At 44.1% G+C, this 17,420-nt stretch overlaps 1 protein-coding gene across 1 annotated transcript in view; it reads left to right on the forward strand.

Annotated features, from left to right (window-relative positions):
• ppp1r13l (protein phosphatase 1, regulatory subunit 13 like) overlaps positions 1-17,042 on the forward strand; it is a 34,025-nt gene extending 16,983 nt beyond the window's left edge. The window contains 8 exon segments of the mRNA XM_079513684.1: positions 209-319; positions 1,802-2,228; positions 5,693-6,231; positions 7,207-7,344; positions 11,531-11,664; positions 13,432-13,598; positions 14,810-15,003; positions 16,077-17,042. Of these exon segments, the coding sequence (XP_079369810.1) occupies positions 209-319; positions 1,802-2,228; positions 5,693-6,231; positions 7,207-7,344; positions 11,531-11,664; positions 13,432-13,598; positions 14,810-15,003; positions 16,077-16,112 (1,746 nt within the window). The 3' untranslated portion in view covers positions 16,113-17,042.
• The last annotated feature ends 378 nt before the right edge of the window (positions 17,043-17,420 follow it).

A 17,420-nucleotide genomic window follows, 5' to 3' on the forward strand; every position in this document is an offset into this window, starting at 1 on the left:
GGGGCCCTTTTTTTCACTTGAGCACCTGCCCCTCTAAATGTCTGTGCACGCCACTGCAATTCTCCTCCTCACACTGTAAATAGCCAGAGGAACCTTCATGCCTCTGTGACCGGTGACTGTGTCCCCACAGCTTGGGTAACTCATAGCCAGAGGAACCTTCATGCCTCTGTGACCGGTGACTGTGTCCCCACAGCTTGGGTAACTCATGTCTGCCCTTGTTGTTACAGAGACAGATTGGCTGAGGCCGTCGGTGGTGCCAAACAGTAACTGGAAGGAGTCCAATCTAGATGGTCCTTCCCCGGGCCCGAGTCCCAAAAAGGTGTGTGTGTGTGTGTGTGTGTGTGTGTGTGCGTGTGTGCGTGCAGTGGCGTGCACAGATAGACACTAGGGGGTGCTAGAGCACCCCCTGCCCTTTTGGCAATGTGCCCTTTTGAAAAAGAAAAAAAAAACTTTTATTTTTATTTTTTATTTTTTTTGTACAGTGTACACTACAGTATGTGGACCATGGTGACATTGATCAATTCTTAATAAAATCTATCTATAAATCCCACACTATTTAGGCAACCAGCCTAAATAGTTGAGCACCTGCCCCTCTAAATGTCTGTGCACGCCCCTGTGTGCGTGTGTGTGTGTTCTGGTGCATGCTTCTGTTCCCTCCCGTGCATGCTTAGACCTGAACCCAACAAGACTTAAGTATGTAAATATGTATAAGGAGAAGCAGCTGCTTCTGTTCATGACTGAAACTTTGACAGAAAAAGACTCGCTCACCGTATAAAAAAGAAGGAAAACTCCTTAGACCGAGACTTAAGAAAACCTTTTTTTCCTTTTATTTTATCATGCTCATAAAGTGCTCTGTGCTCAAAGTGCAATTAAAAAGCCCTTCGTCAGTGCTATATGATTTTCACAGACAAAGAACTTACAATACAGCTCAGGTGCTGAGAATTACTAATTGATGACATCACCTCTGTTCATGACTGCTCATCACTTCTTCTCTTATGCATTCGCCACCACAGACATACGTTGTCATACTGGTTCTCAACGGGACTAAATGATTCGAAAAAAAGAGATCCGGGGCACACTTAATAGTAAAAAAAGGAGGAAAACTTTATTGAACCAACATGTTTCAACCTACAGTAAATGTGTCTTCATCGGGGCTGATGAAGACGAAACATGTCCTTTTTTTACTATTAAGTGTGCCTGGATCTTTTTCTATAGATGTGTTATCCCGATTGATCCCAGGACGGAGCACCTTTTTACTATTTTTACATTTCGTATACCTGCACACCTCCTGAGCACCTGGTTGCTTCTTTGCCTCTGGAGAAGGAGAGAATGTCCGCACAGCTGTAGAGTAGCTCCCACTGGAATTTTTATTTAATAAAGGATGACAACGTTTCGACCCCTTGTGGGTCTTCGTCAGGTATAGCTTCCTTGCCTCTGCCTTGGGACTAAATGGTTGATGGTTAAATTTAGAACCAGTTGGACCCTTACGAGGTCTGTAACTCTAGGGGTAGTATATCTCTCAGAGTTAAGGGTTACACAACCAAGAATGATAACTATAAAAAATAACAATAATGATATTGATGTGAGAATTCCACACCACTCATATCTTAATTTAAACATGTTGAATTACTTGAGTGATCTGTTGAACGTGACACCCTCTAATTCGATTGGATTTGAATCGGCTGTCGGTGCTTCTGTCGTTCATCACATCGATGTCAGTGGTTTAATGTTTATTTAATATATTCCTTTGTAATAGTCGCGATGTTTTGTCCTGAATGTTGTCCTCCTTCGTCGTCTGCAGGACACCTTGTCTCGCTCCCAACAACAGCAGCCGTCCCACCACGCGTCTCTGCCCCGCAACGCACGGATCTCCGTCCCTCCCGACATGTCCCCCTCGCCCGCCCACTCCTCGCCCTACCACCCGCAGCCCATCATCTCCCGCATCTCCATCCCGCCGCCCGTCTCCGTCCAGCCGCCGCGGCAGCGCAAGCCCATCCCTCTCTCCGTCATCATGCGTCTCCAGAACCCGACCTGGGACCCTTACGCGTACCACCCGAGGGCCATGATGATGGGGATGGAGGACGTCGGCCCGTATCAGGGTGCCATGCCCATGCCCATGCCCATGCCCATGCCCGTGCCTCGGGAGTTCTTCCACCAGCCCATGCATCCTCCTCCCTCACAGCCCCTGCACCCGCACGAGATGATGCAGCCGGCGTACTACAATGAAGGTACGTTGCAGATGAATGTCCACACGTGATGAGCAGCAACAACAACAATGCAACAGGATCTTTTCATTTGAATTGTTCAGCACATTTCATTCACAGCCAAAAAGCAGCAGGAATCTGCAGGCCGACCAGGCCCACAGTGCATGAACAGCATACAGCACAGCCAAGTAGAAAAATACACAAAAGCAGCTTGATTAAACAATTATTTTACTTTGTCTTGAAATTACTGTAAGGTATAACTGGGAGGCAGCATATGCTATACAATGATGCAATCGCAACTCTCAGCGCTGCTAGTGCAGTGAGTGCAGCCACACACCGGGAAGTGGGAACAAAAACAACGCAGGTCAACGTGACATGACAGGTCAAGTACCTGCAGTTATTATTAGCTGCTGCCAACTAGTGGTAAGTGGATGTACAGGATGAGGCTGAATAATTGACAAGGCTGATTGGAAGGATGCGATGCAATGCAATATTACTACTACTACTACTACTACTACTACTATTTTTTTCCAATTGAAACGATTGAAACATAGGCCTATATAATACCGATTATACACATATGACGAAAATTCTCCATTCATTGTCAATGGGAATTTCATGTTTATGTAGGACGGAAATAGCCGATTTGCTCAGACACATATGACGTAAATTCTCCATTCATTGTCAATGGGAATTTAATGTTTGTGTAAGACGAAAATCTACACTAATAGCTGTATATAGGCCCTCAAAAATATACATTTACGATACGTCAAAATCCTATATATTAAAATTGTAAAGCTATGTAAAGCGCCTTGGACAAAGGCGCTATATAAATGCACCATTTACCATTTTACCATTTACCCCTCACTTCACACAGGTGTGTGTTTATGATTCATATCGATAGGAATTGTATATCTATACACACATAACCAGTTGGTGGCATCGTGTATCCAGGACCTGAGCAAGGCTTGTCTGGTCCTGTGTCCTGGCTTTCGTTCCGTTTCGTTCATGGATTACTAGCGTAACTGTAGAATGAAATGACGCACTCCCTGCCATTGTTCCCTGACACTGTAACAGCTGCTACTTTGATTAAACCAGTTCTACCTCAACCGCCACCAAGGGATGGTGTAATGTAGCTTGGTTTCCAGCCCATAGGCCCCGCCCACTCGACTGAGCGCACTGGTTCTTTGAGGCTTCGTACACACATAAAGAACAACTGTTCTGTGCTCTGCCTGTGTTTCATGGCCGCCCCAATGCTTTTCCAATGGAAGTCACGTGGTTTGACCAAACAGTTGTGTGTGATTGCCCCCCTCCCCCCAATCAAACACAAGTGTTTGGTCAAACCACGTGACTTCCATTGGAAAAGCATTGAGGCGGCCATGAAACACAGGCAGAGCACAGAACAGTTGTTCTTTATGTGTGTATGAAGCCTCAGGCTCAGAGTCTGACAATCAGGCTAGGTTTAATGCTGTTCAGGAAAATGCTGTTCAGGAAAATGGAAATTTAGAGTAGTACACATAGTACATGCATACACTTTTCTTTACGATTATATCTGGTTTCAGTATTCATTTATGATATATTTTCCCTATTAGGGGGCGGGGGTCGCGAGACACGGCCAAAGCATTTCCAGGGGGTCACCAGCCAAAAAATGTTGAGAACCCCTGATCTACAGTATAGTACACATTGTATTCAAGCTGTTGGCAAAGATGAAACTTTGTGTATTCATGGAAATATGTTGCTGTTTTGCACGCTGATGACATGACAACCTACCCACCTTAATAAGTTCCTGGATGTGGATGTGATACATTACACACACGCACACACACACGCAGACAGAGACGTGGCGCATTTATAGTAGGATGGCGCCCGACGCCCGTGTTGCAACATGTTAGCAGCATCTGCCCATTTTATGGTGCAACGCTGGGAAGTGGGAACTATTGATTTATTCATCCCTAAGGTGAGTGGCAGGTGTCCCAATTTATGTTGGACTGCACAGCATTTTTGAGTGAGCTTTGTCCCTATATGTCCCAACCTATGTCCTAACCTATCATGTCCCGATGTTTAGAGTACCAATAGGGGGTGCTGTTGCACCACTCGCTTCAGACTGGTCTGATGTTTATCTCTTGTCTCATATCCCACATAGATTTCCAACATTTTGATTGGCTCTGTTCTTTAACCACTAAACCGCTATAGACTAGAGGAAGATGGTTTTCTAAAATCTGGCTTTTATTCAATGTCTGTCCGAACAGAGACGTGTTTTCAGTCTCTGTCCACAATACATGATTGGCATCAGCAGCTACTAGTGTGTAGTAGTAGTAGTAAGTAGCCTTGCCGAGCCATGAGGCCCATAGGGCAGGAGCCTATCTCCTGTTTCTGTAGCGTGAGGCAGCTTGATGTACAAGTACACCCCCTGGACATGACGCTAGTATGTCGCAGGGACTTACCCCCAATCCAACCCTTGATGCTGAGTGTCAAGCAGGGTCCCATTTTTTTAGTCTTTGGTATGACCCGACTGGGGATTGAACCCCAACCTCCCCAGCCTCTCAGGGCGGACACTCTAACCACAAGGCCACTGAGCTGGTCTACTACTAGTGTGTGGGCTACGCTTTATTCTTTTATCCAACGGCTGTCATCACAGGACTGTGTTTGATGTCACTCAAACTGTGTCAAGTGTTAACCTTTCCTCCCTGCTACGCCCAACAGGGAAGGTTCTGAGTCACCACAGTCACAGAGTTTATACCTATAACGCTAAAGGGCACCATGCAGCAATTATTATCATTGCTATAGTTTACAACCAACGTAGTCATTTTCAAACTCAGAGCCCACACGTTGCGAAATTGCTAAATGTACTTGGCTCCACTGTATGCTAATGGGCGTTGTGTATAGGTGTTAAAATGAGGTGTGGTCTGACACATTGCTATATCTTTACAATAGCGAGGATAGTGAGAAAGTATCTGACAAAAGTGATTGCACCTTTAGACCAGCCCTAAGCTATAATGTACACATTAGCCCTAAGCTATAATGTACACATTATATAATGAGCGCTGGTTTTACACTTACCTTTTTCTCATTGGGTGGATGTCACTATAAGCCAGTGGTTCATCACGTCTTGTGTAATATTGTGTCTTCTAGTGTCTTTTATCACTAGTGGTTCTCAACTTGGGGTACTCGGGGACCCCAGGGGCCCTTGAAAGGTTTCCTGGGAGTCCCCTGCAGCTAAATGATTGAAAAAATAGCCGATCTACAAGCTCTTGAGAAATCGTTAAAATATTTTCAGATGGGGGTCGGCGGCCAATAATAACCGATAATTTTGGGGTCCTTGACATGCAATAGTTTGAGAACCAACTGATACAGAAACATAGGTTTTTTCAGATTTAGAAGACATTTGTAGAATCTGTTTTCAGGTCTAAGATGACTTTTTATAGAGGCCATGCATGTATATACATATCTAACGCCGTTTACGACGCGTGCGTGTGTGGTTTTTGCAGTGCTGAACCCTGGCGACGTGGACGCAGAGATAGAGAGGCTCGACCTCGTCCCGATGCCTTCCGAGATGCCCAGGGCGTCGTCGTCGTCGGACAGGGCGGGCGGCGGCGGGGAGCAGGCTGTGCAGGCCCCTGCGGCTCCTCCCCCGCGACCCCTGAGCCCCACGCGGCTGCAGCCTGTGATGGCCCCCGTCGAGGCCCAAGAGAGCCAAGAGGCCGACCTCCCCGACCTGGAGGAGCTGCTCCGTGTGCGGGCGGAGATCCCGCGGCCGCTGAAGAGACGCGGCTCCGTCTCTTCCCCCGGCGCCGGCGGCCAGACCGACCCCGCGCCGCTGAAGAAGGCCTCGCACTACGAGCCCAACCAGTACAAGCACCTCATCAACAAGCTGTTCCGCAGAAAAGGCCGCGGCTCCCATCACAGGAGGGAGCCGGGTCAAGAGAACAGCAGCAGCTCGTCGGAGGGAGAGGAGAGCCCCGCGCTGCCGCCCCCGACTCTCCCTGCAGCCCCGCTGACGTCCACGCCGGTCCTACAAGACCACAGGGTAAGATGTGAGGTGAGGTGTGTGTGGGGGGGGGGGGGGGGGGATGCCGATGCTGAGTGCCGATGTTGTTATAGCGCCGCCTTCTTAGCTATACTTTCACGTGACAGAGTCATATGACTGTAAATATACTTAGTTACACCCTATATTATGTACTTTGTTGAAAGGCTCTATCCTAGGCCTGCTCCTTTTTCCCCCCAGTAACAGTATAGCAGATCTACAGTACAAGCTCACTATGCGTGTTATTTTTGCCGAATGTTCGTCTCAGAATAGGGACACCGCATAGGGTTCATGTGGTCAAATGGTTAAGCAGAAGAAATGCCCCAAAACATCTCTTTTTTTTTTTGCCGTTTATTACATGTATCTTTTGAGTCCCTCTCTAAAGAGCTCTCATTAGATGGGACGCACAGTAATGACTGTGGTTCCTCTGGAGAAACTGACTTATCTCCTCCGTGATAACATGGAAGGGTTCACAAAGGTATGGGAACCAGTCTTAGATACAGTGGACCCTTCTAGACTGTGCTTCAATGTACCTTATTGAACGGTAGTGAATAACAAAGACTCTGGTGACCTGTAATGTAATCATGTCAAGACTGTGGTGTACTCGTTTTGTCTTTTTGTTTTGTGTGTTTGTTTGTTTTTTGTCTGTGCATTGTAATGTCCGTATTGTGGTTCTTGTTGTTTTCCTATGTTATGTTGAAAAAAGAAAAATGTGGTTCTATATACATTGAATTGTGATTGAACAGTTGTGAAATCTCAGAGCCTCAATAAAAATACATTAAAAAAAAAAAGATGGGACGCACAGCGCAGATCCGACACACCAAAAGGTCCGACATGTGGAAAACAACAGACGGACATGCGGTCGAACATGCGCTGCTACTATATTGGACCGTCGGACCAATATAGTATGTCGGGAACTAAAGCCTGTAGCCTCAAAGTAGAAATTAAACGTATACCGCGTGTGTTCTCCTCCTTCAGGGTTATCATTCCATCCTGCGACGCTCCTCGCGAGAGCACAGAGGCACCGGGCGACGAGCTCGCCTCAGCCCCCTGGTCCTGCTGCTGGACGGCTCCCTGGTCGGGGAACTGGACACGGTGAAGAGGGCTGTGCAGGAGGTGTGTGCAAAGTCAACTTCCAATATGTTTTTGAGGTGGCGCTAATAGCCTGGCTAAAGCCAGACCGAATCAGCCGTTGGCAAAAACAAATTGCCTGCCGACAGTGTGATATTAGTCTGGGCTTATTAGCCAGGCTAGTGCGCTAAGCCCCTCCTATATACAGGTTTAATGTTTGTTTTTAGTTCAATGTTTGTTTTAAAAACGCCATTGACAATGAAGGTCAAATGTACGTCATATTGTCGCTCATTACGTCATATTCTCTTTATTGTTAATGGCATTTAATGTTTGTGTTTGCACCGTTTGTTTTACATCACCATTACATCACCTAATCAACATGAGTTAGACTTAAAGTATATTAGCGCCCCTCACTTCACACGGGTGTGACTTTTTTTTAGGGGCGCTAGCCCCTACAAACATACTGTCACACTGAAACACGGCAGTATAACCCAGCTGCAGTAAAAACATACTGTCACATACTGTCTCTGGTGGTGGGCGGGTGGTGTTACAGTGTGACAGACAGACACACAGACAGACATGATCTGCTGGGTCTCATAGTAAATGCTCACTGCGTTCGCAACTAGTCCTCTATGGTGTGTACCCCATAGGGATGATTTCATTGGCCGAGCACGGAATGTGAGGATATAGAAAGCGAGGACAGAAAAGTGAGGACGCCAAAAGTGATTGGCCCGGAATGTGACAACGTATGACGATGTATGATCATAAGTAAGCGCCCCTCACTTCACACGAGTGTGATTGTTTTTTGTAGAGAATATGGCAGACATAGATTGCCACGTACGTAGTGTTATGAAAGAATAGACTTAATCTAGGGACAAGTGGGTGGAGGGCTGGCCTTTATACCTTTAATGTAGCAATGTTTGTTGTAACACAACGCAATTGCAACACACCATGCTGTCACACTGAAACACGCCAGTATAACCCAGCTGCAGTGAAAACATGCTGTCACACTGAAACACGCCAGTATAACCCAGCTGCAGTGAAAACATACTGTCACACTGAAACACGCCAGTATAACCCAGCTGCAGTGAAAACATGCTGTCACACTGAAACACACCAGTATAACCCAGCTGCAGTAAAAACATACTGTCACACTGAAACACGCCAGTATAACCCAGCTGCAGTAAAAACATCCTGTCACACTGAAACACACCAGTATAACCCAGCTGCAGTAAAAACATACTGTCACACTGAGACACGCCAGTATAACCCAGCTGCAGTGAAAACATACTGTCACACTGAAACACGCCAGTATAACCCAGCTGCAGTGAAAACATACTGTCACACTGAAACACGCCAGTATAACCCAGCTGCAGTGAAAACATACTGTCACACTGAAACACGCCAGTGCAGTAAAAACATACTGTCACACTGAAACACGCCAGTGCAGTAAAAACATACTGTCACACTGAAACACGCCAGTATGACCCAGCTGCAGTAAAAACATACTGTCACACTGAAACACGCCAGTGCAGTAAAAACATGCTGTCACACTGAAACACGCCAGTATGACCCAGCTGCAGTGAAAACATACTGTCACACTGAAACACACCAGTATAACCCAGCTGCAGTGAAAACATACTGTCACACTGAAACACGCCAGTATAACCCAGCTGCAGTAAAAACATGCTGTCACACTGAAACACGCCAGTATAACCCAGCTGCAGTAAAAACATACTGTCACACTGAAACACGCCAGTATAACCCAGCTGCAGTAAAAACATACTGTCACACTGAAACACGCCAGTATAACCCAGCTGCAGTGAAAACATGCTGTCACACTGAAACACGCCAGTACAACCCAGCTGCAGTAAAAACATACTGTCACACTGAAACACGCCAGTATAACCCAGCTGCAGTAAAAACATACTGTCACACTGAAACACGCCAGTATAACCCAGCTGCAGTAAAAACATACTGTCACACTGAAACACGCCAGTATGACCCAGCTGCAGTAAAAACATGCTGTCACACTGAAACACGCCAGTATAACCCAGCTGCAGTAAAAACATGCTGTCACACTGAAACACGCCAGTATAACCCAGCTGCAGTAAAAACATACTGTCACACTGAAACACGCCAGTATAACCCAGCTGCAGTAAAAACATACTGTCACACTGAAACACGCCAGTATAACCCAGCTGCAGTGAAAACATACTGTCACACTGAAACACGCCAGTATGACCCAGCTGCAGTAAAAACATACTGTCACACTGAAACACGGCAGTATAACCCAGCTGCAGTAAAAACATACTGTCACACTGAAACACGCCAGTATGACCCAGCTGCAGTAAAAACATCCTGTCACACTGAAACACACCAGTATAACCCAGCTGCAGTAAAAACATACTGTCACACTGAAACACGCCAGTATGACCCAGCTGCAGTAAAAACATACTGTCACACTGAAACACGCCAGTATGACCCAGCTGCAGTAAAAACATACTGTCACACTGAAACACGCCAGTATGACCCAGCTGCAGTAAAAACATACTGTCACACTGAAACACGCCAGTATAACCCTGCAGCTGCAGTAAAAACATACTGTCACACTGAAACACGCCAGTATAACCCTGCAGCTGCAGTAAAAACATACTGTCACACTGAAACACACCAGTATGACCCAGCTGCAGTAAAAACATACTGTCACACTGAAACACGCCAGTATAACCCAGCTGCAGTAAAAACATACTGTCACACTGAAACACGGCAGTATAACCCAGCTGCAGTAAAAACATCCAAGGAGAAACACGCATAACGTCGCTGTCGGCCTGAAACCTCTTTATCGCTAGCCTGGATCCAGCCCAAAGACCCCGTCCACTCTCTTAGTGGACTGCATCTCTTGGTCTGGTGTTCATTTCTTCGGTACAAAAATGTATTATCCAATGAGAATCGGTGGTGGGGGTGGGTCTAACGAACAACCAATCAGCGCCGAGTCCCATTTTCAGCGTCATCACGCAGCGCAACACACAGAGGAAGGAGGGAAAAACAACACCAATGGCTACTGGTTGAGGGAAATTCTAATCCCCTCCCCCTTGAAATCGCTCAGACATGAGACAATGTCAGACTGAAGCTTCAAGAAAGCTACAGTCTGATAATCAGGCTACTTTATCGCCATATTCTAACTTTTGTGTTTTTTGTAAATCAACCTACCCTACCAGTGTTGTTTTCGTCGACTAAAACTAAGACGGAAAAATGTTCGTCGACTACCTTTTTCACCGACGAAAACTAAATGGAAACAAAATTAAAACTAAGCTATGATGACTATAAAGACGAAAATATACTGACAATTTCGTCAACAAATAAAAATTAGACTAAAATTTTAGGAAGGGACTAGTGGACAAGAGATCCAGTATAAGTAATTTTACACTTAGTTGCATACTGGCAATAGCAGTTATACAAGCAAGCCACAACGCGTTCTACGAGCTTGAAACACAGCGCGAAGCGACGCGCCATCTGCTACTTTTGAATTTGAATTCTGAAAAAGTAACAGTTCCACACGACAGAGACGATACTTGTATCTACTGTACATATATACCTGATCGTGCATCAGTGCTTCACACACAGTTCACACTGCATTTTCACCAGCTGCGGTGGGTTGGCTTGTAGTTGCGGTGTGACTGGAAGCTATTCATTTTAATTGCACAAGATGCATTCTGCTTTCAGCGGGTGATTTATAGATATGTTCACCCAGAAGTACATTTTTTCAACAGTATATGCCTTATAATTGCACTCAACCCATACTGAGCGGGAACACATTTTGGTGTTTTAAGCATTATGTTATGCTTTAGCTGTTGAAAAATAGCAGATCTACAAGCTCATAGCGCGGCACCGAGTGCCGCGCTACGAGCTTGTAGGTCTGCTATTTTTGAAAATTTGTGAAAATGTGGCGCAAATCTTTGAATATATATTCTTTCAGAGAGAACGTTTTTAACTCAAATCTTTGCTTCTGGGAGGGGGGGTCCCTGGAACAACATATTTTCAGATGGGGGTCGGCGGCCAAATGCAGATATTTTTGGGGGTCCTTGACATGAAAATGTTTGAGAACGACTGACATAGAAACATGGGTTTTTCAGAAAACTGTCAGGATTTAGAAGACATTTGTAGAATCCTCCTCAGGTCGAAGGACAATTGATTCATGTATTGTATACCGTATATATGCTCAACACAGATGAGTGATCCCAGCCAGCCCAACGACGAGGGCATCACCGCTCTCCACAACGCCATCTGCGGGGGACACTACAATGTTGTGGACTTCCTGGTCCGTATCGGAGCCAACGTCAGCACCCCGGACAGCCACGGCTGGTGAGCGCCTTCTCCTTTCACCTTTTGTTTATCTTCCAACTGAGCAGTAGAGGAGAAGCGGCCGTTCCGCTACTTTGCGTATAACATCGTGATCCATCCTAGTGTGCCTTTTTAATTGGAAGTACTGTAGTTGAGTCAGTCGAAAAATACCTTCGTCTCATTGGATGTCACTAAACCAGTGGTCCGCTGCTTTGTGTATAACATTGTGATCCATTGTAGTGTGTCTTTTTAATTGGAACTATATGAGTCAGTCCAGGATGCCTTTGGGTCATTGGTGGACATCGCTAGTGGTTCTCAATTTGGGGTACGAGGAAATTGACCTTCAAGGGACTGTAGGCAAGGCATTAGGCAAGGCAAGGCAAGGCTGTTTTATTTGTATAGCACATTTCAACAACAAGGCAATTCAATGTGCTTTACACAAAACATCAAGCAAAGGAAACAATTACTGTATACAGTTACAGTGCAGAAAAGCAAGAAAAATGAAAGAAAAGTAACTCCATCAAAGGCAAACAGAAAGGTCTTTATTTATTTATTTTTTAATAATTAAGAGTGGCAGCACCTCTGCAGTTTGTTCCACAGATATGTGGTGCATAAAATCTAAATGCTGTTGTAACTCAGAGAGTGTACAAATGGAACCAAATGGACCCTCTACGCCGGGTCTCGCAGAGTTAAATGAACATATAGGAGGATATTATAGTGTAGGTTGGAGTACCAGATTTGGGGGCCTGTGGAATAATGCTAAAGGAGAAAAGCATAGTGCAGCGTGCAGTGTTTATTTAAAGCATAGTGCAGCGTGCCGTGCAGTGTTTATTTTCGTCTACTAAAACTAAGACGAAAAATGTCCGTCGACTACCTTTCTCCACTGACGAAAACTAAATGGAAACTAAGCTATGATGACTAAAACTAAGACTAAATATAGTACTGACAATTTCATCAACAAATAAAAACTAAGCTATGATGACTAAAACTAAGACTAAATATAGTACTGACAATTTCATCAACAAATAAAAACTAAGCTATGATGACTAAAACTAAGACTAAATATAGTACTGACAATTTCATCAACAAATAAAAACTAAGCTATGATGACTAAATCTAAGACTAAATATAGTACTGACAATTTCATCAACAAATAAAAACTAAGCTACGATGACTAAAACTAAGACTAAATATAGTACTGACAATTTCATCAACAAATAAAAACTAAGCTACGATGACTAAAACTAAGACTAAATATAGTACTGACAATTTCATCAACAAATAAAAACTAAGCTATGATGACTAAAACTAAGACTAAATATAGTACTGACAATTTCATCAACAAATAAAAACTAAGCTACGATGACTAAAACTAAGACTAAATATAGTACTGACAATTTCATCAACAAATAAAAACTAAGCTATGATGACTAAAACTAAGACTAAATATAGTACTGACAATTTCATCAACAAATAAAAACTAAGCTATGATGACTAAAACTAAGACTAAATATAGTACTGACAATTTCATCAACAAATAAAAACTAGACTAAAATGCTAGGAAGGGGACTAGTGGACAAGAGATCCAGTATAAGTCTGCGACGCGTTGTGGGCTTGTAGATCAGCTATTTTCAAGTGAAAAAGAAAACCCAGTCATTACGACTAAAACTACAATCAAAATGTACTGCCAAAAAAACCAACACTGGCAACGTGTCACGTCGATTTCCAATGACACCAAAAGTTCTACAGTACCACTAAATATTCCTCCTCCTCCTCCTGCTCTCCCAGGACGCCCCTGCACTGCGCGGCCTCCTGCAACGACCGCATACTGTGCGAGTTCCTGGTGAGGAACGGCGCCGCGGTCATGGCGATGACGGAGAGCGACGGAGCCACCGCCTCCCAGAAGTGCGACCCCTACGCTGTGGGCTACGAGGAATGTGTCAGCTTCTTGAGGGGTGAGGAGGAGATCACATGCACATGCACACGCACGCACACACGCACGCACACACGCACGCACGCATGCACACACACACACACACACAGAAGCAAGCAAACACACTCAGAGAACAGCTACTGTAAGTGACCCCCCCCAAGGCAGAGTCACGCGTACTTCTGAACTTCATTAAACACACACAGAGAACTGTATACATTTGCACAATCGCTGCATGATTTGAAGATAAGTCAAAACTGATACAGAAGTATAGTGGAGATACGGATATGAATAGGAAACGGGAGATCAGAAACACGATGTTCTGGCGAGCAGATGTACATACGTAGTAGGTTCAGCTGTGACATTCACTGTATAGGCCTACCTTGCATACAGGTTGAAAGCAAAACAAACACATATCTTAGTGCTTACACAACTTAACCTGTTGGCTTCCTTCTGTCTCATAAAACAATGGAGTGAGTATGTGTGCCAGGGATTAGTCTGTTAGTCTTAGGTTTAAAGTGCCTGCTGTGGCTGAACAGTCCCATGCTTGAGTGGCAGTCTCTGTAGCAGTTTCTGCAGATGTACTGCATGTGCGCCTGCCTCTGACTGTGGGTGCCGATGGCGCCTTTTGTCGCCTGTGCTCTTTCCTCGCCTCCCAGAGGTCCTCTCTCCTTTTCTCACTCCTCTGGATGTCTGCCTTTTCCCCCTCTACTCCAAATCTCTTCAGAGAAATCTATAAGCTCACAATGCTTAAATGGTTGCACTGTATGTGTAAAAATGTCAATACTTCAAAAAAGCGACACAACTCATTGTGAGCTTGTAGATTAACAACATTTAAAGGTATATTCAGTGATTTAACTTAATTCAAATATCACTTATTTTTTGTTTTGTTGTGATAATCCTCCCTACTATACAGTTAACCCATGGGGTTGGCTAGGTGGCCCAGCCTTCATCCAATCAGGATAGAGAGGGGCCTTCCGCCAATCATGATCTAGCGGAGGCGGGCCTTGGTGGGCCTGTTGCGTGCGCCCCCACTGTAGTGCGTGCATGTGCACATCTTGTTACCGGGGCGGACTGGGGGGTTTTCCAAATCACCCAAATCACTGAATTCTCCTTCAAGTAGTTACCGGTATAAGATTATGTACAGATATACTGGGAAGTGAGCACAAGCCACAGCCATAGGAATATTACCATACAACAGATTTGGATCATGCAATATGTTACCCCGACATTCAGGTGTGGAGGAGGCGATGGGCGTAGAGAACGGCGGGGTGCTGTACGCTCTGTGGAGCTACCCGGCCCAGGCTCCAGATGAACTGAGCTTCAAGGAGGGAGACATGGTGACCATCCTCCAGAAGCCCGAGGGGGTGCACTGGTGGTGGGCGTCGCTCTGCGGCCGAGAGGGCTTCGTTCCTAACAACTACTTTGGGGTAAGAGACGTTGGAAGACCTTGTATAGTGATGTGATTTGTGATAATATGATTTGATATAGTGTCACTGTCGAGCAGATACCTCCTATCTCCATATTATAACTTTTGTTTTTTAAAACCCATTCTGGGCGGGAATCCCTTTTGGTGTTTTAAGCATTATGTTATGCTTTAGCTGTTGAAAAATAGCAGATCTACAAGTTCATAGTGCGGCACCGAGTGCCGCGCTACGAGCTTGTAGGTCTGCTAATTTTTTTAAATCGTGAAAATGTGGCGCAAATCTTGCGCCACATTTGGGGGTCAGCGGCCAAATACATATATTTTTGGGGGTCCTTGACAAGAAATAGTTTGAGAACCACTGACATAGAAACAAGAGGTTTTTCAGAAATTTAGAAGACATTTGTAGAATCTGGTCTCAGGTCTAAATGGATTGACACCTGACTTGATCATACGACAGCGTCACACGAAAGCATCAAAGGTAGCAGATCCACAAGCTGGAAACGTTTTGAGCTCGTGGATCGATTACTACACATATTTTTTTTTTATTGGAATCCTGAAAAGTAACAGTTTTTACTTAGACATATGAGGTTTCCACCCGACAGAGACGATAATTATGATCAGAACGTTGAATATTTATTTATATGTTATCGAAAATGTATGGAACATCAACTGAATATCAACTGTTGCCCTCCATGAGGCGGTTTAGAGTCCCAAAATATAACAAAAACAGGCTAAAGAACTCTTTTGTACATCAGTCTGTTCTGCTTTTAAACCAAAATCGGTAAACCAAGAGGATATGTTCTATTGTTCTTGTTCCTGTCTGCTTCTGTGAGTTGTGTCCTGTAATGTACCTTGTGTAATGTATTGTGTATGTCCTGTAATGTACCTTGTGTAATGTATTGTGTATGTCCTGTCTGTATCTTGAACGGTGATGTCATGGACACAAAGCAAATTTCAGTGAAAGCTGACAATAACGTTGTATCGTATCGTATTTCACACTGACTGACGACAATAAACATGTCTTTCTTTCTTTCTTTCTTTCTTTCTGTCTTTCTTTCTTTCTTTCTTTCTTTACAGCTTTTCCCAAAGGTTCGACCTAAATCACTCTGCTAAGTGTCCTTTAAAGAAATCAATGCTGATCACATTTGCCGCAGAAGACGATCGGACCTGTTCGGGGGACCAACGTTTCTTTTTTCCTCCCCTCAACACCGCAGGGGGTTTCTCCCTGCCAGGCCATGTACCAGATCATTGTTTTAATGAAATGGGATACAATTGAAAGTGTCTGTATAAACTATGACAAAATGCTGTGCTGGGGGGGATGGGGACCTTAAGAACAGCCATTAGTTTGATTACATCTGGGAGAGAAGCCATGTTGAAGGAGACACTTCTGTCAGTATTCATTGCGGTTACTTGTTTTTGGACACGGTGCTTTAGGGATTACAAGATTGTTTATTCACACTGTTGGATATTTCTTGCTAGGCAAGTCGGACCAGATCTAGTGAGATGAAAGGTGTTGGCAGATTGAATCTCTCACTCCTTTGATTAAAAGATGAATGCAATGAGGAAGTTGGAATTCCTTCACCGCATGACATATTAGGGAAACCTGGTGAAGCTCTGTATGTTACTCATAACAATGAAACTAAAAGCCACTTTTTTTGTTGTAATTTCTCACAGTGGGAGAATGAGTGTGTTGGAATGCAACATTTAACTTTTTTCAGAGACAAGAAGTTGTTTATGGACTTCTCTGCAACTAACCTTGGACACCTGCCTAGGGAATAAGATAGTAAGCTATTCAATAAAATTGATGAAGCAAAAACAACAGATTTTGTGGTTGGCTTCCTTCCAATGTGTGGTTTCCACGTCTTTGATTGTTCTTACCACCCTTGACCAGTAGGTGTCAGTGCATAGTAAAATATGGCTTCAACACAAAACAATATGAAAAACAATTTGTTCTACATGCCATTTCTAAATATTATATTTTCTTGTGTTATTATTCAAATGTCTTGTCTAAGAAACGTATGATTTAGTAGAACATAGAATTAATATAATGAAAATAAAGCAGAAGAAATTCTAAATGAAAGTACATTTATTTTGGCCTAGTATTGCTCATGAAGGCCTCTTTACACATTTGAGTCTTGTAGGACTGCAGTATTTGTAATTTGAATTGTGTTGGAGGGAAAATAAACATACTTGGTAGCCTAACAAAATATTTAAAGAAATTGTATTATGTATTTTTAAAGTACCCTGTCTCTCCAGCTCTTTATTAGGCTAGTAAACAGAGAAAACTAAAGAGAACCTATTGTGTTCCACTTCCAATTGTGTCTGCTCATTTATTTATTTTATTTTTTCCCCCTCACAAAATTCTCTATTATTCTTTATCCTATGAGCTCTCTCTTCTAAAATTTGTATCCCCACCTGAAA

This window comes from Electrona antarctica (assembly GCF_951216825.1).
Source record: "Electrona antarctica genome assembly, chromosome: 11".
Lineage (NCBI taxonomy): Eukaryota > Metazoa > Chordata > Actinopteri > Myctophiformes > Myctophidae > Electrona > Electrona antarctica.